At 50.2% G+C, this 20730-nt stretch overlaps 2 protein-coding genes across 2 annotated transcripts; both read right to left on the bottom strand.

Annotated features, from left to right (window-relative positions):
• Positions 1-741: 741 nt before the first annotated feature.
• On the bottom strand, positions 742-4262 carry Krt35 (keratin 35). Its single transcript, XM_055619777.1, has 7 exons — positions 3792-4262; positions 2993-3075; positions 2640-2796; positions 2134-2295; positions 1856-1981; positions 1169-1389; positions 742-889 (listed from the first exon to the last, which is right to left on the bottom strand). Exons 1-7 carry the CDS (start codon positions 4260-4262, stop codon positions 742-744), a joined length of 1368 nt encoding a protein of 455 aa, XP_055475752.1.
• A 5961-nt stretch (positions 4263-10223) lies between these two features.
• Positions 10224-13584, bottom strand: Krt36 (keratin 36). The gene is made up of 7 exons (XM_055619776.1): positions 13123-13584; positions 12406-12488; positions 12011-12167; positions 11388-11549; positions 11172-11297; positions 10776-10996; positions 10224-10437 (listed from the first exon to the last, which is right to left on the bottom strand). The coding sequence occupies exons 1-7, from the start codon at positions 13582-13584 to the stop codon at positions 10224-10226; spliced, it is 1425 nt and encodes a 474-aa protein (XP_055475751.1).
• Between the last annotated feature and the right edge of the window lie 7146 nt (positions 13585-20730).

Raw genomic sequence — 20730 nt, forward strand, 5'->3', positions numbered from 1 at the left:
CCCCAGAATCCACTGTTTTATTTTTATTTTTTTAAAGCCAGCCATGGAGGCACATGCTTGTAATGTCTGTGCTAGGGAAGCAGAGACAGGGAGATCCTTGGAGTTCACTGGTCAGCCAGTCCAGTCTACGTGGCAAGTCCCAGGGCAACGAGAGATCTTTTCTCAAAGGGGTGGGGGTGGGGTGGATGAAGCCAGAAGAACAACACTCATGTCTGTTCCAAACACACACACACACACACACACACACACACACACACACCGCCTTTACAGTCCTCTAACCACCCCCAATGAGAAGCATAGTGACCCTGTTATTTTCAGGGTTCCCCTTGGACAAACATCCCCCATATGTCTGCCCAGCAGTCAATCTAAACCCAACATGGACACAAACCAACACAGAAATGATGTAAGCCGGTCACTGGGAGCCAGAGCAAACGGCTTTATTGTCCCACCCTCAAGATACACTGTACTGAATTTCAGAACCTACAAAAACACACTCAGAAAGGAAGGGGCCGGCCCAGAACAGAGACCTTGGAGCCCATTGAAATGATGAGGAGTCAAGGCCTGAAGGACAACCAGCCTTAGGTAACTGGGTCAAAGAAACTTGGAGGCATTTATCTGCAAGAGAGCCCTCTCATGGGCCCAGCATGAATGAAGACATGTGGGTTGGAAGAGTTGAGTTGACTAGAGGCCATGTTGGAGCCCTGGAGGCCATGGGCTTGACCCTCTGGATCTGTCGCTCTCTTAGAACCGGCCCCCAGGGCAGGGTACACAGACAGGACGAGGGCTGCAGGTTGTACGAGCAATGCCAGTGTTGCAGGAGACAGCAGGAAGGCAAGGGAGGCATGACTTGGAAGATGAATAGTCAGGAGCACACGGGTTGCAGGGCAGCCTGGGAGACAGAGAGAGTCATGTTATTATCATCCAGCAGTTGCTGTTCTCAATGACACTGAACAGATCCTAGAATATACAAACAGGAAGGTGCCTTTTAAATCCTGTCTCCTTGTTTTATCCAAGGGAAGACAGGTGTCCAGAGAGAAAAATAGAACCAGCCAGAGCAACAGAATGGGTTGGTCCCAAGACTAGCGCTAAAACACCAAAGTTCCTGAATCAGGATACCGTGCTCTCCCTGGGCACCTGTGGAGAGGTGAGAGCACTCAGCCACACTCACTTGCAGTCCTCACTCTCCAGAAGGCCCCTGTACGTGTTGATCTCACACTCCAGCCGGGCCCGGACGTCCAGCAGCACCTGGTACTCCTGGTTCTGGCGCTCCAGGTCAGCCCGAATGTCACCAAGCTGAGATTCCACATTGCCAATCATGCACTGCATCTGGGCCAGCTGGGAGCTGTAGCGGGCTTCCGTCTCGGCCAGGGTGGAGTCCAGAGCATCTCTCTGAGAGGACAAAGGTTGTGGGAAGAGGAAGAGATTAGCGGGCAGTGAACTGTCAAGGAAGATCCACCCGTGTCTCAATGGGACTTCAGAACACAAGAGAGGAAGCTCAGAAAGTCACAGTACTAGAAAAAAACACGCGTAGAAGCCACTGAAGATCAGCCAGCCCACTCCTGTATGCCCTCGACATCACTTCCTTCCTAGAGGGATCATTACGCAAAAGGTGGATCTTAACACGAACAGAAGAATTGCTACTCAGGCATGTCAAGTACTACAGACCCTCTTGTCTTTCACCACAATGGCAGTTGGGGTGTGTGCCTGGCCTCCTCACCTTCTTCTCTGCACAGAGAAGTCCTGAGCTAAGAATCTGGACTCTGGGAGTCCGCCTGGATAGCTGAAGTATGGAATCTAGAGGTTGCGTGCCTCCAAGCTTGGTTCAGGAGCTGTTCCACTCCATCCTGGTGCTTACCATGCTCTGCTGCGCCTGCAACTCAATCTCCAGGGAGTTGACTGTGCGTCTCAACTCGATGATGTCCGTCTGGCAGGACTGCAGCTGTTCTGAGCTGGACACGACCTGCTGGTTCAGTTCCTCGGTCTGAAACACAAGCACATGGGATCTGCTCAGGACCCCTGAGATCTCAGCTTCAAAGGTTTCAGAGATCATGTGGAATCAACAAGTATGAGTCAAAAAAGACCTTTATCCACACCAAACCGTCCCTATCCTGACTCCGCCTCAGCTGCACTGACCTGGGTGTCATACCAGTCTTCCGCATCCCTGCGGTTATTCTCCACCAAGGTCTCATATTGACACCTCATCTCATCCAGAACCCGGTTCAGATCAACAGGAGGAGCGGCATCCACCTCCACGTTGAGCCGGTCGCCAAGCTGGCAGCGCAGCGAGTTCACTTCCTGTGGTACAGAGAAGGGTCTGTTTCAAGGTGGCTGCCTCACCCGTACTCAACTCTTTATTCCCATATTCACCTGCGCTCCTTACATTCATCTCCTCGCCCTTGCTCATCTCTCCCAATGCTCCCTCATGTTCATACGCTCCTCCATCTTACCTCCTCTTTCCATTCCCACCCACTCCTCGGCTCACCTCTCCCCATTGTCATTTGATCCCTCCTGCTCACCTCTTCCCCATATTCACCTGGTCTTCCATGAATACCTCCTTCTCCATTCTCATCTACCCCACATGCTGACCTCCTCCCTAACCTTGCTTAGTCCTCCATGCTCATGGCCTCCCTCATGCTCACCTCCTCATGGTTCTTCTTGAGGCAGAGTAGCTCTTCCTTCAGAGACTCCACCTGCGCCTCCAGGTCAGCCTTGCACAGGGTCAGATCATCCAGGATCCTGCGCAGGCCGTTGATGTCAGCTTCCACCAGCTGCCGCAGGGACACCTCCGTCTCATACCTGCACACACAGAGCAAGGCACCCCAACCTGTGATCTCATTTGTAGGAAAGTCAAGCCCCATCACCACACTGGCCTGGTGTTGTAAGCCTTGCCCTCACACCTCAGTGCCTGGGTGTAAGCTGAAATCCTCAAGCTCAACCATCACCAGCATTCAGCTGTACCAGCTCCAGCCCAGGGACAAGCAGGACCACTCACTTGGTCCTGAAGTCATCGGCAGCCAGCTTGGCATTGTCGATCTGCACCACCAGCCTGGCATTCTCTGCCTTGCTGCAAAGAGTCTGGGGACATAAAGAAGTGATTTCATGTAAGAAAGGACGTTCTGCTGGTGGGCGTTTCCCCCTGCCCCCAACCACCCCGGGTCTGGCAAGAGCTGCCAGTGAAAGGAGGCAGATTCCCATCCTGGAATCTAAACAGTTTGGGGTTCTCTGCGAGATGAGAGCTGGTATCAAACATTAGAACCTCAAGAGCCTATACAGTGTGGTATGCCTATAATGTGGAGGGCTAGGGAAAAGGCACAGACATTCTACAGGAAATACTGAAGCATGAGGGAATGAGGCTTCTTCCTGTCCCCCAGGCCTGCCATGAGTCCAAGGCAGATGGCTGCCAGCAGGTACCCTCTAGTTCTCTGGTCACAAATGCTTTCCCTTGGGATCCAACTGAGCCCTTCAGGAATGAGGACCTAGAAAGGTGTCTTCTCTGCTTTAAGACGGCGAAACCAAGCTTCAGTGAACACACCAAATCCAAACACCTTGCTTGCTCTTCTAAAATGAGGATGTTAAAATTCAGAGAGAGAGGGACAGTGATATCAAAGGTCACACAGCCAGTTAGTTAATACAGCCCAAGTTCAAGTTCTGGGTCGGATAGATTGGGCTAAAGTTGTTAAGAAGAATAAAAGAGGCCAGTTTATTAACAAGCTCTGTTCCCTCCAAAAGTTCCCGATGGGAGCCAGGCTGCTCCCACACATGATGTAGCCTCTACACCTGAAGCCACTCACCTTCTTCTGGAGCTCCTCCATGGTCCGGAAGTAAGACTGGTAATCGGGGCACATGTAGGGCACCTGCTGCTCACACCACTCTCGAATGCGGCTCTCCAGGCTGGCATTCTCCTGCTCCAGCTGGCGCACCTTCTCCAGATAGGTGGCCAGGCGGTCGTTCAGGGACTGCATGGTCTCCTTCTCATTGCCGGTGAGGATACCCTCCCTGAACCAACCTCCAGCCATGCTGTAGCTGGTGGCAAAGCCTCCTGGGGGGAGGCAGAGAGCAGGGAGGCAACTGGAAACCCTGTACTTGCTTCTACCCAGGCCAGCGGAGCACACAGAGAAACTTCGGGCTCCCCGAGAAAGACTCGGCAGCCTGCCGGAGCTGCTAGAGTACATGGCAGACATGCGAGCAGAAGCCCCTCCAGCTTTACCGGGGCTCTTGAGGGATCCCGAGGAGAAGCTGGCCTTGAGGCACTTGGAAGCCATGGCCGCAGCAGCCCGGACGGAAGCAGCAGATCTCTGAGAGTAGACACCCCCAACACAGAGGAGCAGCTCCCTGACTTTATACCTCTGCCCCAGTGGGCGTTGGCTGGCCCTTACAAAGTGTTTTCTCCTCATTAAAGTTAATTCCACTTTCTACCAGAACCTCTCATTAGCCTGTTATTTCGCTTCCCGTGAACATAGCCTGGCCTCGTAAAACAGAAGCCCCGTTGGACGACTGGCTATGCGGAGACTCACCCCCACCCCACAGCCCTACACCCTGGGGAGACCCAGTCTGCACCAGCTCTTCAAAGGGGCCTGTCATCAGAACCCAGACTTCGGCCTCCTTGTTAAGCAGGTGTGGGAGCCCCATCACCGTCTTGCCTTCTCCAGCTTCGACTCCTTTGATGGACAGACTGGGGGGATGGGGGAGCAAGCCTCAAAGCGGCCAGAAGGCAGGGGTCTTATGGCTTGTGCAAACTTAAAAGGCTCTTGACTAAGCCCGGAAGATGTGGCCATTCTGACATACTGTCCCAGGCTCCTCTGGACGGCTGTGGCTTTAATGTGATACGAGGAATCTTTTGTCCTGGACAAAATGGGACATTAGTAACCCTCAACCCAACAGAGCCTTGACGGACACGCCCCTACTTTCTCGACAAGAGCTTTGTTCTGGTTACATATCTTCAGCTCTAGCCAAAATAACTCCAAGTCAGTTCCTGGTGGCAACCAGGGCCATGCTTAGGAGAATGTGTCTTTTCCAGCCCAGGTAGAAATGGAGAAGGCTTTGCTCCTAATTGTCTGAACTGGTAGAGGGGAAGGTGAGTATTTGCTTCACATCTCCTCAGCAGGTAAAAGGAACCTGAGGCTCAGATGCTCATCTCTGCTCTAGAAACTGGCTAACATGATGCCTGGAAAGTTTAATGAGACATCTGACCAGCCCAGCGTGTGAACAAGCGAGATCTGGAACCAGGGCTGAGGAGAGGTGGCAATGGATCAGGTGGGAGCCTCCGGGACCTGTCTTCTGAGCTGCCCTACAGTTTGGGGTTCTGTTACTCTTTTAAGAACACCTGTTCTCTTCCTGTTAGGAAGCAACCATGAGCTGAGACCAGCAGTAAGCCCCTTCCCACGTGTGTTCTCTACAGACCTGAGCTCACAGTCACTATTCTGTAGGTGAAGACATCAAAGCTCCGATATAATAAGAACTCGCTTAGCACCTCCAGCCCATGGCTGGCAAACCTGGAATTCAGGCTGCTAGACTCCAGGATGGAGTCTACAGAAAACAGAAAGGAGAGAATTGGAGTAGGGTACACACGGGCATGGTTCACACCCTGAGGTTCCCAAGAACAGCAGCCTGACCTCTTGGTGGCATGTGAATCTCCATCCCACCATGAACCACCCTGACCTCACCTCTCAGGGTGTCCCCCTGTTTCTTCCTCTGCAGCAAGAACAAATATTAATGCCTGCACCTGGGTTGCCTCAAGCATTAATTGAGACCTGAAAAAGCCCAGACAGCACCTGCTCCTGACAAGGGCTCCTCGTGACAGCTGCCAATCCCTTCACAGCTGCAGGCTTGTTGAGCTGGAGCTTGGTAATGCGGAGTGGGGACAGATTCTAAGCACAGGGTTCACTGTCCCGTGGGCCAGGCGCATAGGTTTGAAACCTCAGATATAGAACTCCCACGAGTCACTGCACCCTTTCCGAACCCTGGAATCCGGGGTGAGAGGTACCCACCCAGCGTAATCCTAGGGCGCCATTGGCTGCCTCGGCCTCTCCTCCCTGGAACTCCACGCCTCAGTTGCACTGAGGCGCAGCTGAGCTGAGAGCCTACCAGGGTGTTTGTATTTCCCACCCATCCCCCCTCCTAAGCCACAGCCTTCTGGGAGTGTTCTCTGGGCTCCTCTCGGCCACTCTGAAGCCATGTGGCCCTGAAAGTCACAGCAAGAAGGCCCTAGGAATTCCCTATTACCTACCCAACCTCAGAGATCACATGGCTTCCGGGGGAGGGGGAGGCTTTACGCCTGCGTGCCCAGGTAGGGACCTAGCTCTGTTGGCAGCTTTGCATACTGCCAAACCACTCTCTTAATGACAATACCAGCAGGGCCCCCCTGCCATCACACACTGAACACTCAGTGTGTGCCTGGACCCCCGTGATCAGTCTTTCTACTCATTCTCTCCCTCAGAGTCCTCGCAGCACCCTCATGAGACATGAGATTGGCCTTATCAATAACCCGACTGGATAGGTGAGTACCTGTGGTGCTTTGGGAGCCTCCCCAAAGTCAGCCAGCCAAGGAATAGCAGAGGTGGCTGAAATGGCTCTTGTTCAAAGTGTGCAGTCCCCTGAAATGAAAGCCCCTCACCACCTACACCACCTAAACTCACCTAAACCACCTACCCACCTACACACTGCATGGATAGGAAGGGTGCCAACTCCCACAGAAAGCCAACGGTTGGGGCAGTGAATACTTTATGCAAGGTCCACAGGTTCTGCCAGGAGGCTACAGCCCTCAGGCCTGTACCACTGCTTCTTGGGGCTCGGTCCCAGCCATTGCTTCTTAGGTTCCCATCCCTCTCAGGTCCCGCTGTGCACACCCAACACTTAAAACCCATGGCAGTGACTGGGAGAGGATCCTTTTGAGCTCTGTGAACTGCTGCCTTCCATCTTGTGTTTCAGCCCTATCTCCGCAAGGGACTGCCCTAGGCCTAACCTCACACTTCTTTTGAAACCCCTACGTGTTTAGACTAGTGCTGTCCTTCTAGATTTCTCAGAGTGAGTGAGTGACTGACTGACTTACTGACTGACTGACTGACTGACTGAGTGTGAGCGAATGAATGTGTGAGTGTGAGTGAGTGAGTGTGAGTGAGTGACTGAGTATGTAGATTGTGTTACCTAAGGAAATAAAGGGTTCTGAGGAGAAGAGAGCATAGAAGGGAGAAAAGGAGGAAGGAGAGAAAGGATGACTGAATGGAGAAGAGAAAGGCAGAAACTCTGCTATCCCACTCTCAGAGATAAGGAGGCAGAAACCCCAAGACAAGAACCAACAGCACGTGCCCCAACAGGCCAGGTCCTCTAGCAGAGAACAAAAAACATCTGCTCAAGGGAGACAGCCCGTGAGCCAACCCAAAGGTGTGGCTGAAAGTCCTGATAAGATGTTTTTAGATAATTTGACTTTAAAAATAAAAAAACAGATAAGTAATGTTTTCAATGATACGAAATAGCCCATAAATTGTGTTGCTTCGTTTTTTTTTTTTCTTTAGAATTCTTTAAAATAAAATAAAATTGTCTAGAGCCCCATGTCAGCAGGTGCTAAGATCATTAGGCAAGCATCCTGCTAATCTTCCCCTCTTTGCCTTCTGTCCAGATGTGCTCCCTGCCTTCCCCAGAGCATGGCATGGACACACTTAGCCATGCTTTAAAATGCATCCTACCATCTTGCCTTCCTTTTCTCCCCATCCTTGAAGGTTTCCACCAAATCCACACCTTCCCCAAGACCTTCCCTGGTCACCCCAACATTTTACAATCATTCCCTGTGCTCACAAATCAAAACCCTACCCTTCCCTGGCTCTTGTTATCATGGGGCCTTGTTCTCATTCTGGGAATGAGAAAAAATCTACGACTGAGTGGTTGCTCCGTGGGGGCTATACCTGTTATCCACTGATGACCGAGATAATTCCACACCCCTGACTGAGCCCTGTCCTGCACTCACGTAGGATTTGCTGGATGGGTTGGGGAGGTCTTTGTGCATTACCTTCTAATTTATTCACTGAAGCGTGAGTGTCTGTGAATGAAGCCCGGACAGTCTATCTGGAAAGTAGAGAATAAACTGACCGTTTTGAAAGTAAGTGTTCTGTATCACTGTATCATCCCATCTCTCACGTGACGTCATGGAGAGGAGTCAAAAAGAACCTAGGAGTCCTAGGACTTCCAGTTGCTGTTCAGTTTGCCCACCGGTGGCCTCCGTTAAGGGTGTATGGGGGAGTTTGAGCGTAGGAAGAGTTCCTTCACTAACCCAAGTGCTCTGAAGAATTTAATGAGAATTGAAGCAATGGTACCTAAACCAAATTCTCACGGTCACACGGGGCTGTTTGAGTGTAGCCCAAAGACCCTTCATTTTTATTCAGACCAACTCTGCTATGCATCAGCCTCTTAGTACTTAGCATACATTTTCCTATCAGGGTTCCCAGAAGCTCCAATTCACAGATGAACTGTTGAGATCTAAGGAGTCCTGGGGCCCCTGCCATAGAGGAGCAGAATGGCTCCAGCCAAACGCTTCATGCTGCCTGTGAGCATCTTCTTCTAAGGCCTACCTGAGGGCTTCTGTTCAACCTCTGGCTTAGTCACCAAATATATGGCTCTTGGCATCAAGTAAGAGCCCAAAGGCTCTTTACCCAGAAGAGCTGGGTAATGCTGGGACTCAGCTCCTCACTGCTGTGTGGCCTGAGGTAAGTCACTGCTGGCTCTGGGTCTGTGTTCTGAACTGAAGAATGGGTGAAAAGGCAGAGAGGCCGGCATGAGACCCCTGACTTCTCACAGGCCCTGCTTTTGTGATCTTCAGGGTGTCCAGAGCCTAGCCCCACTAAGCCCCACATCCAAGTCAGCACGGCCCAGCAGGGAGAAGCCACACACCCTGAGCTCCGCTTCACATAGCAAGATGGCTGTCTCCTGCACCACACTCTCCCTGCCATCCCATACATCCTGTAACCGAAATATGGGGGTTCATTGCTTTCTGTCACCACAAAGGCCAAGGAGCAGAAACAGGAATCAAATCTATGTTGTACTTGATTAGGAAGGATGGTGATCTGAAAAGGTGATATAGGTTAGCATCAGTGTAAAAAAAAAAAAAAAAAAAAAAAAAATTCCTTTCATCTCATCTCCAGCCAGCAGCTTCATGGGACATGGGGACTGACTGAGAGAATTAAGACTGTCAGCCACTCTGGAGCCCAGGCTCACGTCTCTGGCCAGGTGGTCAGATGCATTCCTGTGATGTGTGGGCTGCTATCATCCCTGTACTCCTCCCTCATTCTGTGGATGTCTGTGCTCAGGGGCTTCCTGAAATTCTAAGGCTAGTGAGCATCTGTGGTCATCAACCTCGTGCTCCTCCCCCAGCATCTGAGCTGGGGGTGGCGGGAACAGGCAAGCCGTTAGCAGTGCGGACATGCTGAGCTCCTAACAGCATCTATGTACTGACTCGGTTCTACAACATGGAGTGCAGATGTAAATCTGTAATATAGAATATAAAAGTGTCCCTATCTGTCCCGCTAGGGTCCTCTGTCATTCCCATGCTCTGGTGTTAGAAACATGGATTTGCCTGACTCTGTCTTCACCTTTCAGTTCACCCCCGCCCCTCTCCTCTGGTGTAGCCGGCTCACGCTGTGCTGTTTGAAATCGGTCCTCTCTGGTTGGCCCTGGGATTCACGTCTATTGACTGACACATGTTGGGAAGCTGGAAGACAGGAGCTGAGGAAGGGAGGAGACAGGGAGGAATGAAAGGTGACAGCTGATTCCATCAGGACTGCCGAAGAAGACCGGAGGAAGAGGCTTTGCATTTCCTCTGACTATCTTAGGGTAGGTACCTACAGGCAATGCCAACCTGGGAACGATGGCCAGCACCCACCAAGACTGGGATGGAGACCGGTGTCTGTTGGTCAGAACCTGAAGCATCTCCAATACCAAATATTGTGACTGCTCTGCAACTTTACTGCAGAGTGCCCAGACACCCCACGCGAGAACCGACAGAATCAGCCAGGGTCAGTTTTGCTATGCCAAGAGAACACTTTATTGGGTATGTTTCCAGGGGAACCTGGACTTGCATGGCGTAAAAAGCACAGTTAAGACCAGAAACAATAGGCGAATTTTAGTAGAAAAACCTGCTAAGCAAGGAGGAGATCTAGGGAAGCGCAAGATCATTCAGCTGCCAAGAGCCACACGGGTGTCCTCCTCCCTGTGGCCTCGGCCCCTCTGGCAGGTGGTCACAGCACACGGGGCACCACATGTTCCCTGGAGGAGATGACTCTTCCATCTCGGATCTCCTCGGTGATAGTACGGATCTGAGTGCTGACTTGGGGAGCTGGGGTGCAGGATCCAGCTGGGGCGCAGGGTCCAGCCGGGGCGCAGGGCGTAGAGGGGATGTAAGGAACTCTTACAGCAGGCTTGCATTCCATGGAACAAGGGTGGGCAGGAAGCCTGAAGCAATGAAATCACACGTAATGCACTTGGCATTGGAGCGTCAGACCAACGATGGGGGGGATGACATCAGAGCATTTCAATGACTCTGAAACCTCAAGGATTAGAGGATGGGGCTTTAGGAGGGAAGACTAGGAACTTTAACCAAAAAAAAAAAAAAAATGGTCAAAGGTGGGCTTGTACCTTGGGTTAGCTCGTCCCTTTGAGTAGTACCAGAGCCCTGGACCAGAAGGAATCTTCCATGGCTTTAGCTCCATTCCCTTCATCCTTCTAACAACCGCTCAGCTCTAAATGTGTGCCGATGCCTTCTCCCAGCCCAGATCTAGGGGCTCACTCACTTGCAGTCCTCGCCGTCCAGCAAATGGCGGTAGGTGGCAATCTCTGACTCCAGCCGGGCCTTGACATCCAGTAACACCTGATACTCATGGTTCTGCCGCTCGAGGTCACAGCGAATCTCAGCCAGCTGGGACTCCACGTTGGTGATCAGACACTGCATCTGGCCCAGCTGGGAGCTGTAGCGGGCCTCTGTCTCAGCCAGGGTAGAGTCCAGGGAATTCCGCTGGAGTGGGGGAGAGGAGCTATTGAGGGGAAGGAACCCCACCCTCAAAACCCACTACCCTAGGATCTGCACACAGTGGTGGTTAGGCTCTGTGATAGCGTAATGGCAGCACACTGGTAAGTCAGAGAGCCTTCAGTGAACTGTGTAGCCAGTCAGTTGGGCAGAGACCACCCACCATGCTCTGCTGGGCCTGCAGCTCGATCTCCAGGGCGTTGACCGTGCGTCTCAGCTCGATGATCTCTGTCTGGCAGCACTGAAGCTGCTCAGAGCTGGACACCACCTGCTGGTTCAGCTCCTCGGTCTATAGAGAAGGAGAGAATGCAGAACAGCATCAGGCCTAGTGTCCCTCCTTCACACACACACAGCCGGTAGCCCTGGATGGCAGCCCTACTTGAGTGTTGAACCAAGCTTCCACATCTCTGCGGTTATTCTCCACCAGTGTCTCATACTGGCATCGCATATCATCCAATATCTTGTTGAGGTCCACTGTGGGGGCAGCATCCACCTCCACATTCAGTCGGTCCCCGAGCTGGGAACGGAGTGTGTTGACTTCCTGCGGTGGCAAAAAAGGTGGCATAAGGCTATGGGAAAGTTGCTGGCTTGGCAGGTTCAATGACCTTCCTCCTTGGGAACTGTGAGACCAGGAGATAGACTTCCCTGAACATGGGTCCCCACACTGGTCTATCTATACCCAGCCCCTCCTGAGAATTTGGGGGAGGACAAAGCACCAAGAAAATAGAATTATTATCAGACACCATAACCCAAACGGAGTTGTAGTGTCATGGGTGAGGGTGTGGTCACTGTGTGACTGTAGGCAAATGACTCCATATCTTTATGACCATCTTCTCAGCTGTAAAATGGAGCTTGGGATGGAATCTAACTCTTGGAATTACCGGGAGGGTGAAACAAGATGTGGAGTATCTCATGTACTTCCTGCCATACAATCAGCCCAAGAGCCAGCAGGGATTCCTCGGCTGGATGGCTACGTTGGGGATCATGTGACCGCAGCCTCACCTCTTCATGGTTCTTCTTGAGACACAGCAGCTCTTCCTTCAGGGACTCCACCTGCGCCTCCAGGTCAGCCTTAAACAAGGTCAGCTCATCCAAGATCCGGCGCAGGCCATTGATGTCAGCCTCCACCAGCTGCCGCAGGGACAGCTCCGTCTCGTACCTGCACATACAGAGCCCTGCCAAGTCTGCAGCAAGGGAAGCCCTGTCCCAAACTGCCATAGCTAACTTGGAGTCAGAAACGCAGTGGTCCTATCCCTTGTCCTGGGAGGGATCCCGGGCCTCTGCCAGGTCTTCCCCTTTACAGCTGTATCTGGCTTTGTTCCCTCCTCACCAGCTCCCAAAAGCAGGAGGAGTCGGGGTTTGACACAGAGCAAACCTCCCCTGGTTGGCCCACTCACTTGGTCCGGAAGTCATCAGCAGCCAGCTTGGCATTGTCAATTTGTAATACCAGCCTGGCATTCTCAGCCTTGGTCAGCAGGATCTGAAAAAAAAAAAAAAAAAAAAAGACGGTTTCCATGAACTGAGGAAGGCTCAGCAATGTGATGTCAATGGAGGCTCACCGATGCCTCTAAACCCAGGCAACATCTTCAAATATCCAGGCCTGGAGTGAGAACAGGTCCAGGAGGGACACCATTTCACTGGCCCATTGTTCCTAGCTTGTGTTGCCTCTGAGCTGGCCCAGGAGAATATATCAGGGTGAGGTGGACCCGGCTTCTGATTCTGGACCCCACATTCAAGTTGTGTGGTCTTTGAGCAAGTTGCTGAGCCACTCAAAATTCAACCTCCTTATCTGTTAGATGAATATAGTAATATACACATCTCCCGGGTAGAGAGAAAGTAAGCCAATGGCTAGGAAGGTATTGGTACAGTCATACACCAAGTACTACACCAAGATAAAGGATATGATCCTTCCCTCCCTAAGCTAAGACAATGAGGGAAATAGAAGAATGGCTGCTGCACAGGGTACACAGACGAGCAGAGAAGAGAACCAAGTCCCAGAGAGTAGAGTTCTACTTCTGGAAGAATTTCCATAGGCTTCAGTCCCATCTGGCTGAGTCTTTCAATGGGAGGCTTCCAGGAGCTGCCTGGCTAGCTGGAAGGACCTGACCCATTACCTTCTGCTGCAAGTCCTCGGCGGTCTTAAAGTAGGACTGGTAGTCCGGGCAGATGTATGGGACCTGACACTCATACCACTCTCGGATGCGGCCCTCCAGCTCTGCATTCTCTTTCTCCAGCTGCCGCACCTTCTCCAGGTAGTTGGCCAGTCGGTCATTCAAGACCTGCATGGTCGCCTTCTCGTTGCCATTGAAGGCGCCCTCACAGAACCAGCCCCCGCTCCCGGCAAAGCCAGAGGAGTGGCACCCAGAGGACAGGAAAGAGCCTGGCAAGCAGCTCCCGAGGCCAGAGAAGCCTGTCCTGAAAGAGGACGTAGACCCCACAGTGCCAACCAAACTGGGGGCCCTGTAGGAGCCCACGGAGGAGTGGATGGAAGACATTCTAGAGAAGCTGCCTGTGGTGCCACAGAGGCCCTTGGCAGACCCGGTGGAGAAGGTCGGAGCGCAGATCTGGGTGGCCATGATGCTGGTGAGGAAGGTTGCAGATTAGACGGGATCTCCAGCTGTGGACTCTCCGGCCTCCCTGGAGTGCTTATATACACTCTCCTTGGGGTGTTGGCATGTTCCAGGTCTTTAGCTCTTGGGAAAGCCCTTTCTGAGCTCAGAAAGCCTATCTCATTAGAATGACATTTTTGCTATCCATCAGAATTCCCTTCCTTGTAAAAGAAAAAAAAAAATTGTTCAACTGGGTTTGCTAAGTCAGGACTCTCAGCCATCATCGTCTGCTAGAAGACTAAATTTTATAGCCACTTCAAAGAGTCCTTTGCCCCAGATCTCATAAACTGGGAGTGGCCTTGCATATGACATTTGGTTTCTGTCCTCCCTACCTTCCTTTCCCCTGAGGAGTTCATTCTGTCCATCCATCACCCATAGTCCCACAGCCACTTATCTATGCCTAGGCAGCCAGAGCCATGAAAAGGTAGTAAAGAATATACAGTGAAATATTATTCAGCCATAAAGAAAAATAAAAATATGAAATTTGCAGGAAAATAGATGAAACTGGAAAGTACTGTGTTGAGTGGGGACACTGACAAGCCCCATGTGTTCTCTATCATCTACAGATGCTAGCTTCTAATTTTACACTTTGTGTTTTTATGTAGGAGTGTGTGTAGAGGCCAGACAACTAGAAAGGAACCCATAAAAGAGACTTCAAGGGGTAGAGGTGAAGAAAGTAATAGAACATGTGATGTGAATATGGAAAGGGGAAAGTAGGGGTGCAAAGGTTAAGTGAGGTTAGGGAGCAGGGAGATGGGGGCAAAAGGAGAGGGGAGTAGGGTCAAGCAAAACTAACACATATCTATTTACATAGATACATTCCATAAGGAACCTGATGCCTTGTAAGCTAATTTTAAAAATAAGGTAAGAGCCAGCAAGTGGCTCACTTACCTAACAACCTTTGAGTTTGATCCCTGGATCTCAAAGTAGAAGGGATCCAGGGAGTTCTGATTTCTGAGGGATGTCCTCTGACCTCCTCACACACACACACACACACACACACACACACACACACACACTGGGGCATGGGCTTTTGCACTCACATGCACATATTATGCACACATACACACAATAACGATGATGACGATGATGATGATGATGATGAAGATGAAACAATGATGATGGTTTTTTAAATAAAGTTTTTAAAAGAAAGAACGTATGCTTGGCCAGTGGGGTGGCTTAGTTGGGGAAAGGCACTCGCGGCCAAGCCTGATGACCTAAGTTCAATCCCCAGACCCGGATGGTAGAAGGAACGAACCAACGACATCAAGTTTCCCTTTGATCCTCACACATGTACCAGGTTTGCGTGCACCTGTGTACACACATATGCACAAAATAAATAAATGTAATTTTTAGATTTTTCAATTAATACAATTAAAAGAGAACTGTAACAGGATTTTTTACTACTCTGTGGGCTTTTCTCTCTTCCACCCTTCCCCACCCCTTTTCTTCCATCCTTTCAACCGATAACACTAGGAGAGAAAAAAAGGATAGAGGGGAAAGTGGAGGGTGACATTATTGTTAGACTACTTCCTGCTGATTAGGGGCACGAAGTTGCTCAGGGCAAGTTTGATCTTCTCTGTCAGGATATCTAATTTCCTCTTGTTGTTGTATCTTCTTTTCACCCAACTGCTTAACAAACCGCATCCAACAGCATCCAACCACCAACCAGCAACCCACCTATCAGGGTCCTAGCCTTTATATACCCTCTGAAAAGTCCCCAGAGTTCCAAACATCACACAACTGCAGAAACTATCTGCCCCTGGAAAAAACATGCCTCTGCTGGAGCATGAGGCAAACCATAGCCATCGGCTGTGAAGTAGTCCCCATATCCCCTCACCTGGGACTAAAACGAAAACATGTTCTCATAGCATTTCTGTGTTTTTCTAAAGAAACCAAAATTATAAAAATTCTCACCATGGAGAATTAGATGTGGTGGTGTGCCTGTGGTGTTTGGGGCTGTAACTCTTCCACTTGGATTCAAAACAATCATGGAACACAGCTGATCATGACCAGCAAACCTCAATCAACTGCAATCTGTTGCTTAAACACTCACGCTCGGGGGTGCAGGTAACACTTAAACTTGAAACCAGAGCCCTTAGACCCCAGTTCAGGGTACCTAGAACTTATGGACAGGAGACCAACATTCAAATCCTAGTTCTATAAATCATTCACCCTGTATCACTGAGCATGTCACCTCCCTGAGATACTTGGTGGCCTGATGGGAACAGTGGAAATCACTGTGCTGTTCTGCCTACTTCACACAGATACGAGGAGGATCCAACGACAGCCGAAATGTGCTTTGACAGTCCCTATACACTCTAGAAGTGCTGGTTAGTCAAGAAAGTCCTCAATGGTGATTTACGGTAAGGACAGCAAAGGCTCATGGGTATAAACAGTCTTTGGGAGTTGCTGAGGTATCTGTGCCCCCCTTGAACACAGTATAGTGACAGCAGGAGAAGGAGATACCCCATAATCAATCCTCCAGACAGTTTATGAGCTGGTCTTCATGGAATTCACCTGTTTGGAGCCATGGGCAGGGTTGAAAGACTGCTTCCCTTGTGGTGTTCACCTTCTCTGAGCCTAAACCATTTACACCTTCCTGCTCACTGAACACATCCCAGAGGTGACCAATGGCAGAGAAGAAGTAAAAAAGAACAAAACTAAATACTACCAGATGCCTAAATCAAGACAGGAGACCTTGAAAACTGTGGACCAAAGATAAATTCGTTTCTTCCACCTGAAACCCTGGACCTTCCCAAGAATGGGAGACGACCCTGTTTGCTCTTCCCCCATAGAGTCATTTTGCAAAGCCAGCATTTATGGAAGCATTTATGTGCTTCTGAAGCTGTGGTTCTCAACCTCTTAAAACACTTTATAAGCTTCTCTGTGAGATTACTCAAGAAGGGTGATTGGCTGTGATGAACACACCCAGTACGGAAGATACCTCCACAGGAGCTCAAGAGCAGCTCCAGGCAGCTCTTCCTGGTAGAGAGAGCAGGGGCTTGTCAGCCTCTGCCCCCACAGCTCTAGCTGCCCCACCACAACTTCCCCCCATGGCTCCCTATCTCCCAGCTGTCCTGTAATATCTAAGACTACTCTATCCTGGGGCTTCTCAACTCCGCAGTGTAGACAGTGGGTTGGACAACCCTGAGCTGTTCAGGGCTACCCTGGACACTGTAAAGTTTCTGTGATATTTCTCACCTCCAGCACCCAATGCCATGCCACACTCGTCTCTGTCTCCCTATCTGTCCTGCCCTCCTGTCATGCCTCTTGTCCTGGGGTAGGAGGGAACTCACACTAACTCCCTGTTCCTTTTACACAGGGACCCAGGTGGGAGGCCACAATTGTACAAGAGGCTTTCCCAGACTTATTAGGCCGGCTCATTCATTCATTCACTCACTCATTCACTCATTGAAAATTCATTGGGAACCTACATTGCGCCAGACTTGTTCTAGGTGTTGGAGAGAGACAGTAAAAAAAAGATGAAGTTTCAGCATTCACAGAGCTTGCATTGCTCCCTGACGCAGAGACATTACCCTGGAAGGGAAGGGTGTTGATATCATCCACATCTGACAAACTGCTGAACTATCAGGACAGAGATTGGAGTCCTGATCACACTTCCTCTGAGACCCCCACTTTGTCTTCTAGAAAAACCATGGCAGAGTCTACTGTCTCTGTTGGCCTGCCCAGGCGAACCCACAACACACATGAACCCATTTTGCCTTGTTAGCCACACAGTGTTTGCCAGGCACAATAGGCAAGATGGCAGCTCTTAGCAAACACTCCACCGAGTTTTTCTAACATCAGTCCAACATGAACTATCCTGAGGAGCAGGAGATGTGGACTCCTAGCTCTGCCCTAATTCCCTGAATGAGCCCCATGCACTGTGTGTCTCAGCTCATCTGAACAGGGGAAGGGGCTGGACAATGACCTGACCTCCACCCACTGCGGACATATAGCAGTTAGCTGCCACAAGCATTCCATGGAGACTTAGAGTTGGTGGGACACGGCTGTGGTTTGTTCTCTATTCCCCATAGCCCCCGTCCCTATCACTGGAAACACAGAGGTTCAAACACGTGGCACAAGTGAGGTTTCTTTTCTTTCAGAACATCCGCTACTGTAGGGTTTCCCTTGCCTCCGGCATCACACGCCACAAGAAAATGACAGGGGCTTCCTCCACACCTTCCAGCAGCAGCATTGGCCTACCTCCCCAGGCTGGTCCTGAGAAAGGCTCCTTCAAGAGGTCAATGTTACTGGACATCCCACCGTGCCCAGGCTAAAATGACATCGACAGCCAAATGAGCTGGAGACCTTGCTGTAAAAAAAAAAAAAAAAAAAAAAAAAAAATTCAGAGAACATAGAAGTCTAAGCTCATGCCACTAAACCTCAGCCTTACCGATAGGTGAATGGATCTCTTCTCTTGCCAGTTACAGAATTGTGAAAACTCTCCCAAAGAGGGCTTGATAAACTAGAAATTATGCCCTCAGTTTCAAACACCAAAACAACTCCAAAACCCACGTAAGAGGGACCAAAGCCAAATGCACTTTCCAAGGCACCAACCACACTTACTGGAATGCTGGCTTTTGAGGCCCAGCCCAACTGTCCAAGAACAGACAAGATCCCAGAAAGGCAGTGTCTTTCCTTGTGCAGAGTGCAGCAAGTCCCTTTGGCCAGGCTTCTCTATCCGGCCCCTGCCCCTTACCCGAAAGCAGTGGTTCTCACCTTCCTAACACTGCAGCACCTCGTGTTGTGGCGACCCCCAACCATGAAATCCTTTTCGTTGCTATCCCATAGCTGTAAATTCGGTGCTGTTATAACTCATGAGGTAAATATCTATGTTTTCTGATGGTCTTAGGCAACCGCTGTGAGAGGACTCAAGGGGTCGTGACCTACAGGCTGGAAACTGCTGCCCTGGCAGTTTCTCCAGGCCCAGGCACCAATTGCAGTGCAGAGAATATTCCCTGTCCACCATGACTCAGTTTGGGGGGACAGGGAGAAGAAGGAAACTGCAGCTGAGGAATCAGAAAAGATCTTCTTTTTTTTCAAGCCAATCTTGAACACCATCAACCTCAGGATCAATGGCCAAATAAATGTCTTGGTTGAAAGGAAATCTCTCCCTTCAAATAAGCTTCCCTCTGAAAGCTGAGGTTCTGCCTAGACAGAGAGGCAGATATCAAGCCTGATTGTCCTAGCCGACCCTGAGCAGTCACTCCCATTCCAAGAGAACACAAGGATAGCTTGCTGGGATGTGTCCAAGAAGAAAATGAACTCTCCCAGCAGGGATCTTTTTTTTTTTCCTACTTCTCCAGGCTTTGGTCAAAATATGTGGGCCACTACACCCACCATAGAACCCCAAAGGTAGCAGAGAAATCAGGTCAGACCGTAGCCAATGAGACAGCCACCTACCAATAGACAACAGTGAAAACAAGGTCACTCAAGATGGCCACTGGTTGCCCCTCTTTGAGTAGCCTGCTGGATCAGGCTTTATTTTTCTGATTTTCTCATATCACCTGTTTCCACCTTGAGGTCCACACAAAGAGGTCCTAAAGAATTCCCTACCATAGAAGACACCTGAAAATTGGTTCCTTCTCCTAACTTCCTCAGGCCCCACCCAGGACCCCGCCTGTAGCTAATCCTCATCTCATCCACAAAACTCTTCTTTCCTTTGTAACAAGAAAAGTTGTTCAAGCATTAAGCGCCTGGGATTTCTGGCCCCTCCCCCTGAGAAGCCTGGTTACTCTATATTCTGCTTTAAATAACCATTTCCACAGCTCCTGCCAAATGTGCTGCCAGCTGACGCCAAATTCTAGTACTAACATGCAGGAGCTGGTACGTAAAGTTGAAGGAAGCTTGGTGGGAAGGAGAGACACACCGGAGACATTTCTAACCATTCATTTAACTTTTCAAAAGGATGCAGGAAATGCCTCAACTGGGATTTGATGGTAAAAGAGTCAGGGCCATTCACAGATCTAGAAAGGACAGGGTTACCACATTCAGCAAGCAAAAACACATTCAGTATTTAGGACATGGTTATACTAAAATGTTCTTATCTGTCTACAAAGTCACCCCAGCTGAGCACCCTGGGGTCTACATGGAAGTCTTCAGTAGGGACATATCACTATTTAAGGGCCTTAAACAAGTAAGATGTTACCGTCCCTTCCCTCTTCCTTGTCACCATGAAATTTGCTGGTACTAGGAACAGGTCAATCAGCCTTCCCTTGGAAAACCATGATGTTTGATTCCTTCATGTCCTGTCTCAGCAGCTCTATGGATGCTTCCCAACACTCCATGAGCAATACTCAGAGGTCTGGGGGCTAAGTTGTTGTCTTTCTGATATCGGCCACATCAGTGACAGTCTACCCTGATGCCAGCTGCCTGACTCAGCCTGAGCAGGTTTCTCAAGTCTCTCTGCTCCATTTCCAATATCTCAGATCCCCAAACTTCCGCCTACCTCCATTGTCACCAGACCTTACAGGACTCAGGATGGTCCGAACACAAACTATCATTCACCTGCTCCCTGGCTGCCCTTCAATGGGGGGGAGAGGGGAAGAGGGGGTCTTCAGGGAAGCTGATGAAGAATGACTGTGACCCCTCAAAACTCTAGGAGCACAACTCTCCAAGACCCTGCTATGGTCTTAAAATCCCCACCGGGTCTATCTTACTCTAACTAGGTCTTGAAATTTCCCCTTTACCAATCCCAGAATGCTCTAGAATATCATCTCACCTAAAATACAAAAATTTAAAAAAAAAAAAAATCTCTCCCCCAGGAATGATTTTGGTTATTGCCCCCAGGCTTTGAAAGTCTGCTCAGAATGAACCATGTGTCATGCCATAGTGCATGCCCAGGAAGCCACTGGGCCTAGCAGAAAGCCATACCTTTCCAGTCCTCCTGTGGCCATGTTCTGCTTTCATGTTTCAGGGCCCAAAGCCCCTTCCCCTGAGGACCAGCTCTTCCTTCACAACCATGCTGACCAGCAGCTCCCATCTGGAGAACATGGCCTTCTGCTCAGAAGTACAGGGCCCTTACTCCCCTCACTCAGCTTTTATGGTCTGAGAATTCCACAGCATTGCCTTTTTCCCCAGTGCGTTTAAAGAACCGGCCGTTTATGG

Source organism: Psammomys obesus, unplaced genomic scaffold, assembly GCF_907164565.1.
Source record: "Psammomys obesus unplaced genomic scaffold, mPsaObe1.curated_primary_1811, whole genome shotgun sequence".
NCBI classification, from domain to species: Eukaryota; Metazoa; Chordata; class Mammalia; order Rodentia; family Muridae; genus Psammomys; species Psammomys obesus.

Excerpts from the sequence above, each read along its gene's own strand:
- Krt35 (XM_055619777.1), bottom strand. The coding sequence starts at position 4,262 with ATGGCTTCCAAGTGCCTCAAGGCCAGCTTCTCCTCGGGATCCCTCAAG. Across the intron at positions 1,982-2,133 it reads AAGACTGGTATGACACCCAG|ACCGAGGAACTGAACCAGCA; the intron begins GTCAGTGCAGCT and ends CTTGTGTTTCAG. Across the intron at positions 1,390-1,855 it reads TGCAGGCGCAGCAGAGCATG|AGAGATGCTCTGGACTCCAC; the intron begins GTAAGCACCAGG and ends TTGTCCTCTCAG.
- Krt36 (XM_055619776.1), bottom strand. The coding sequence starts at position 13,584 with ATGGCCACCCAGATCTGCGCTCCGACCTTCTCCACCGGGTCTGCCAAG. Across the intron at positions 12,489-13,122 it reads CCGAGGACTTGCAGCAGAAG|ATCCTGCTGACCAAGGCTGA; the intron begins GTAATGGGTCAG and ends TTTTTTTTTCAG. Across the intron at positions 10,438-10,775 it reads CTGGACGGCGAGGACTGCAA|GCTTCCTGCCCACCCTTGTT; the intron begins GTGAGTGAGCCC and ends TCATTGCTTCAG.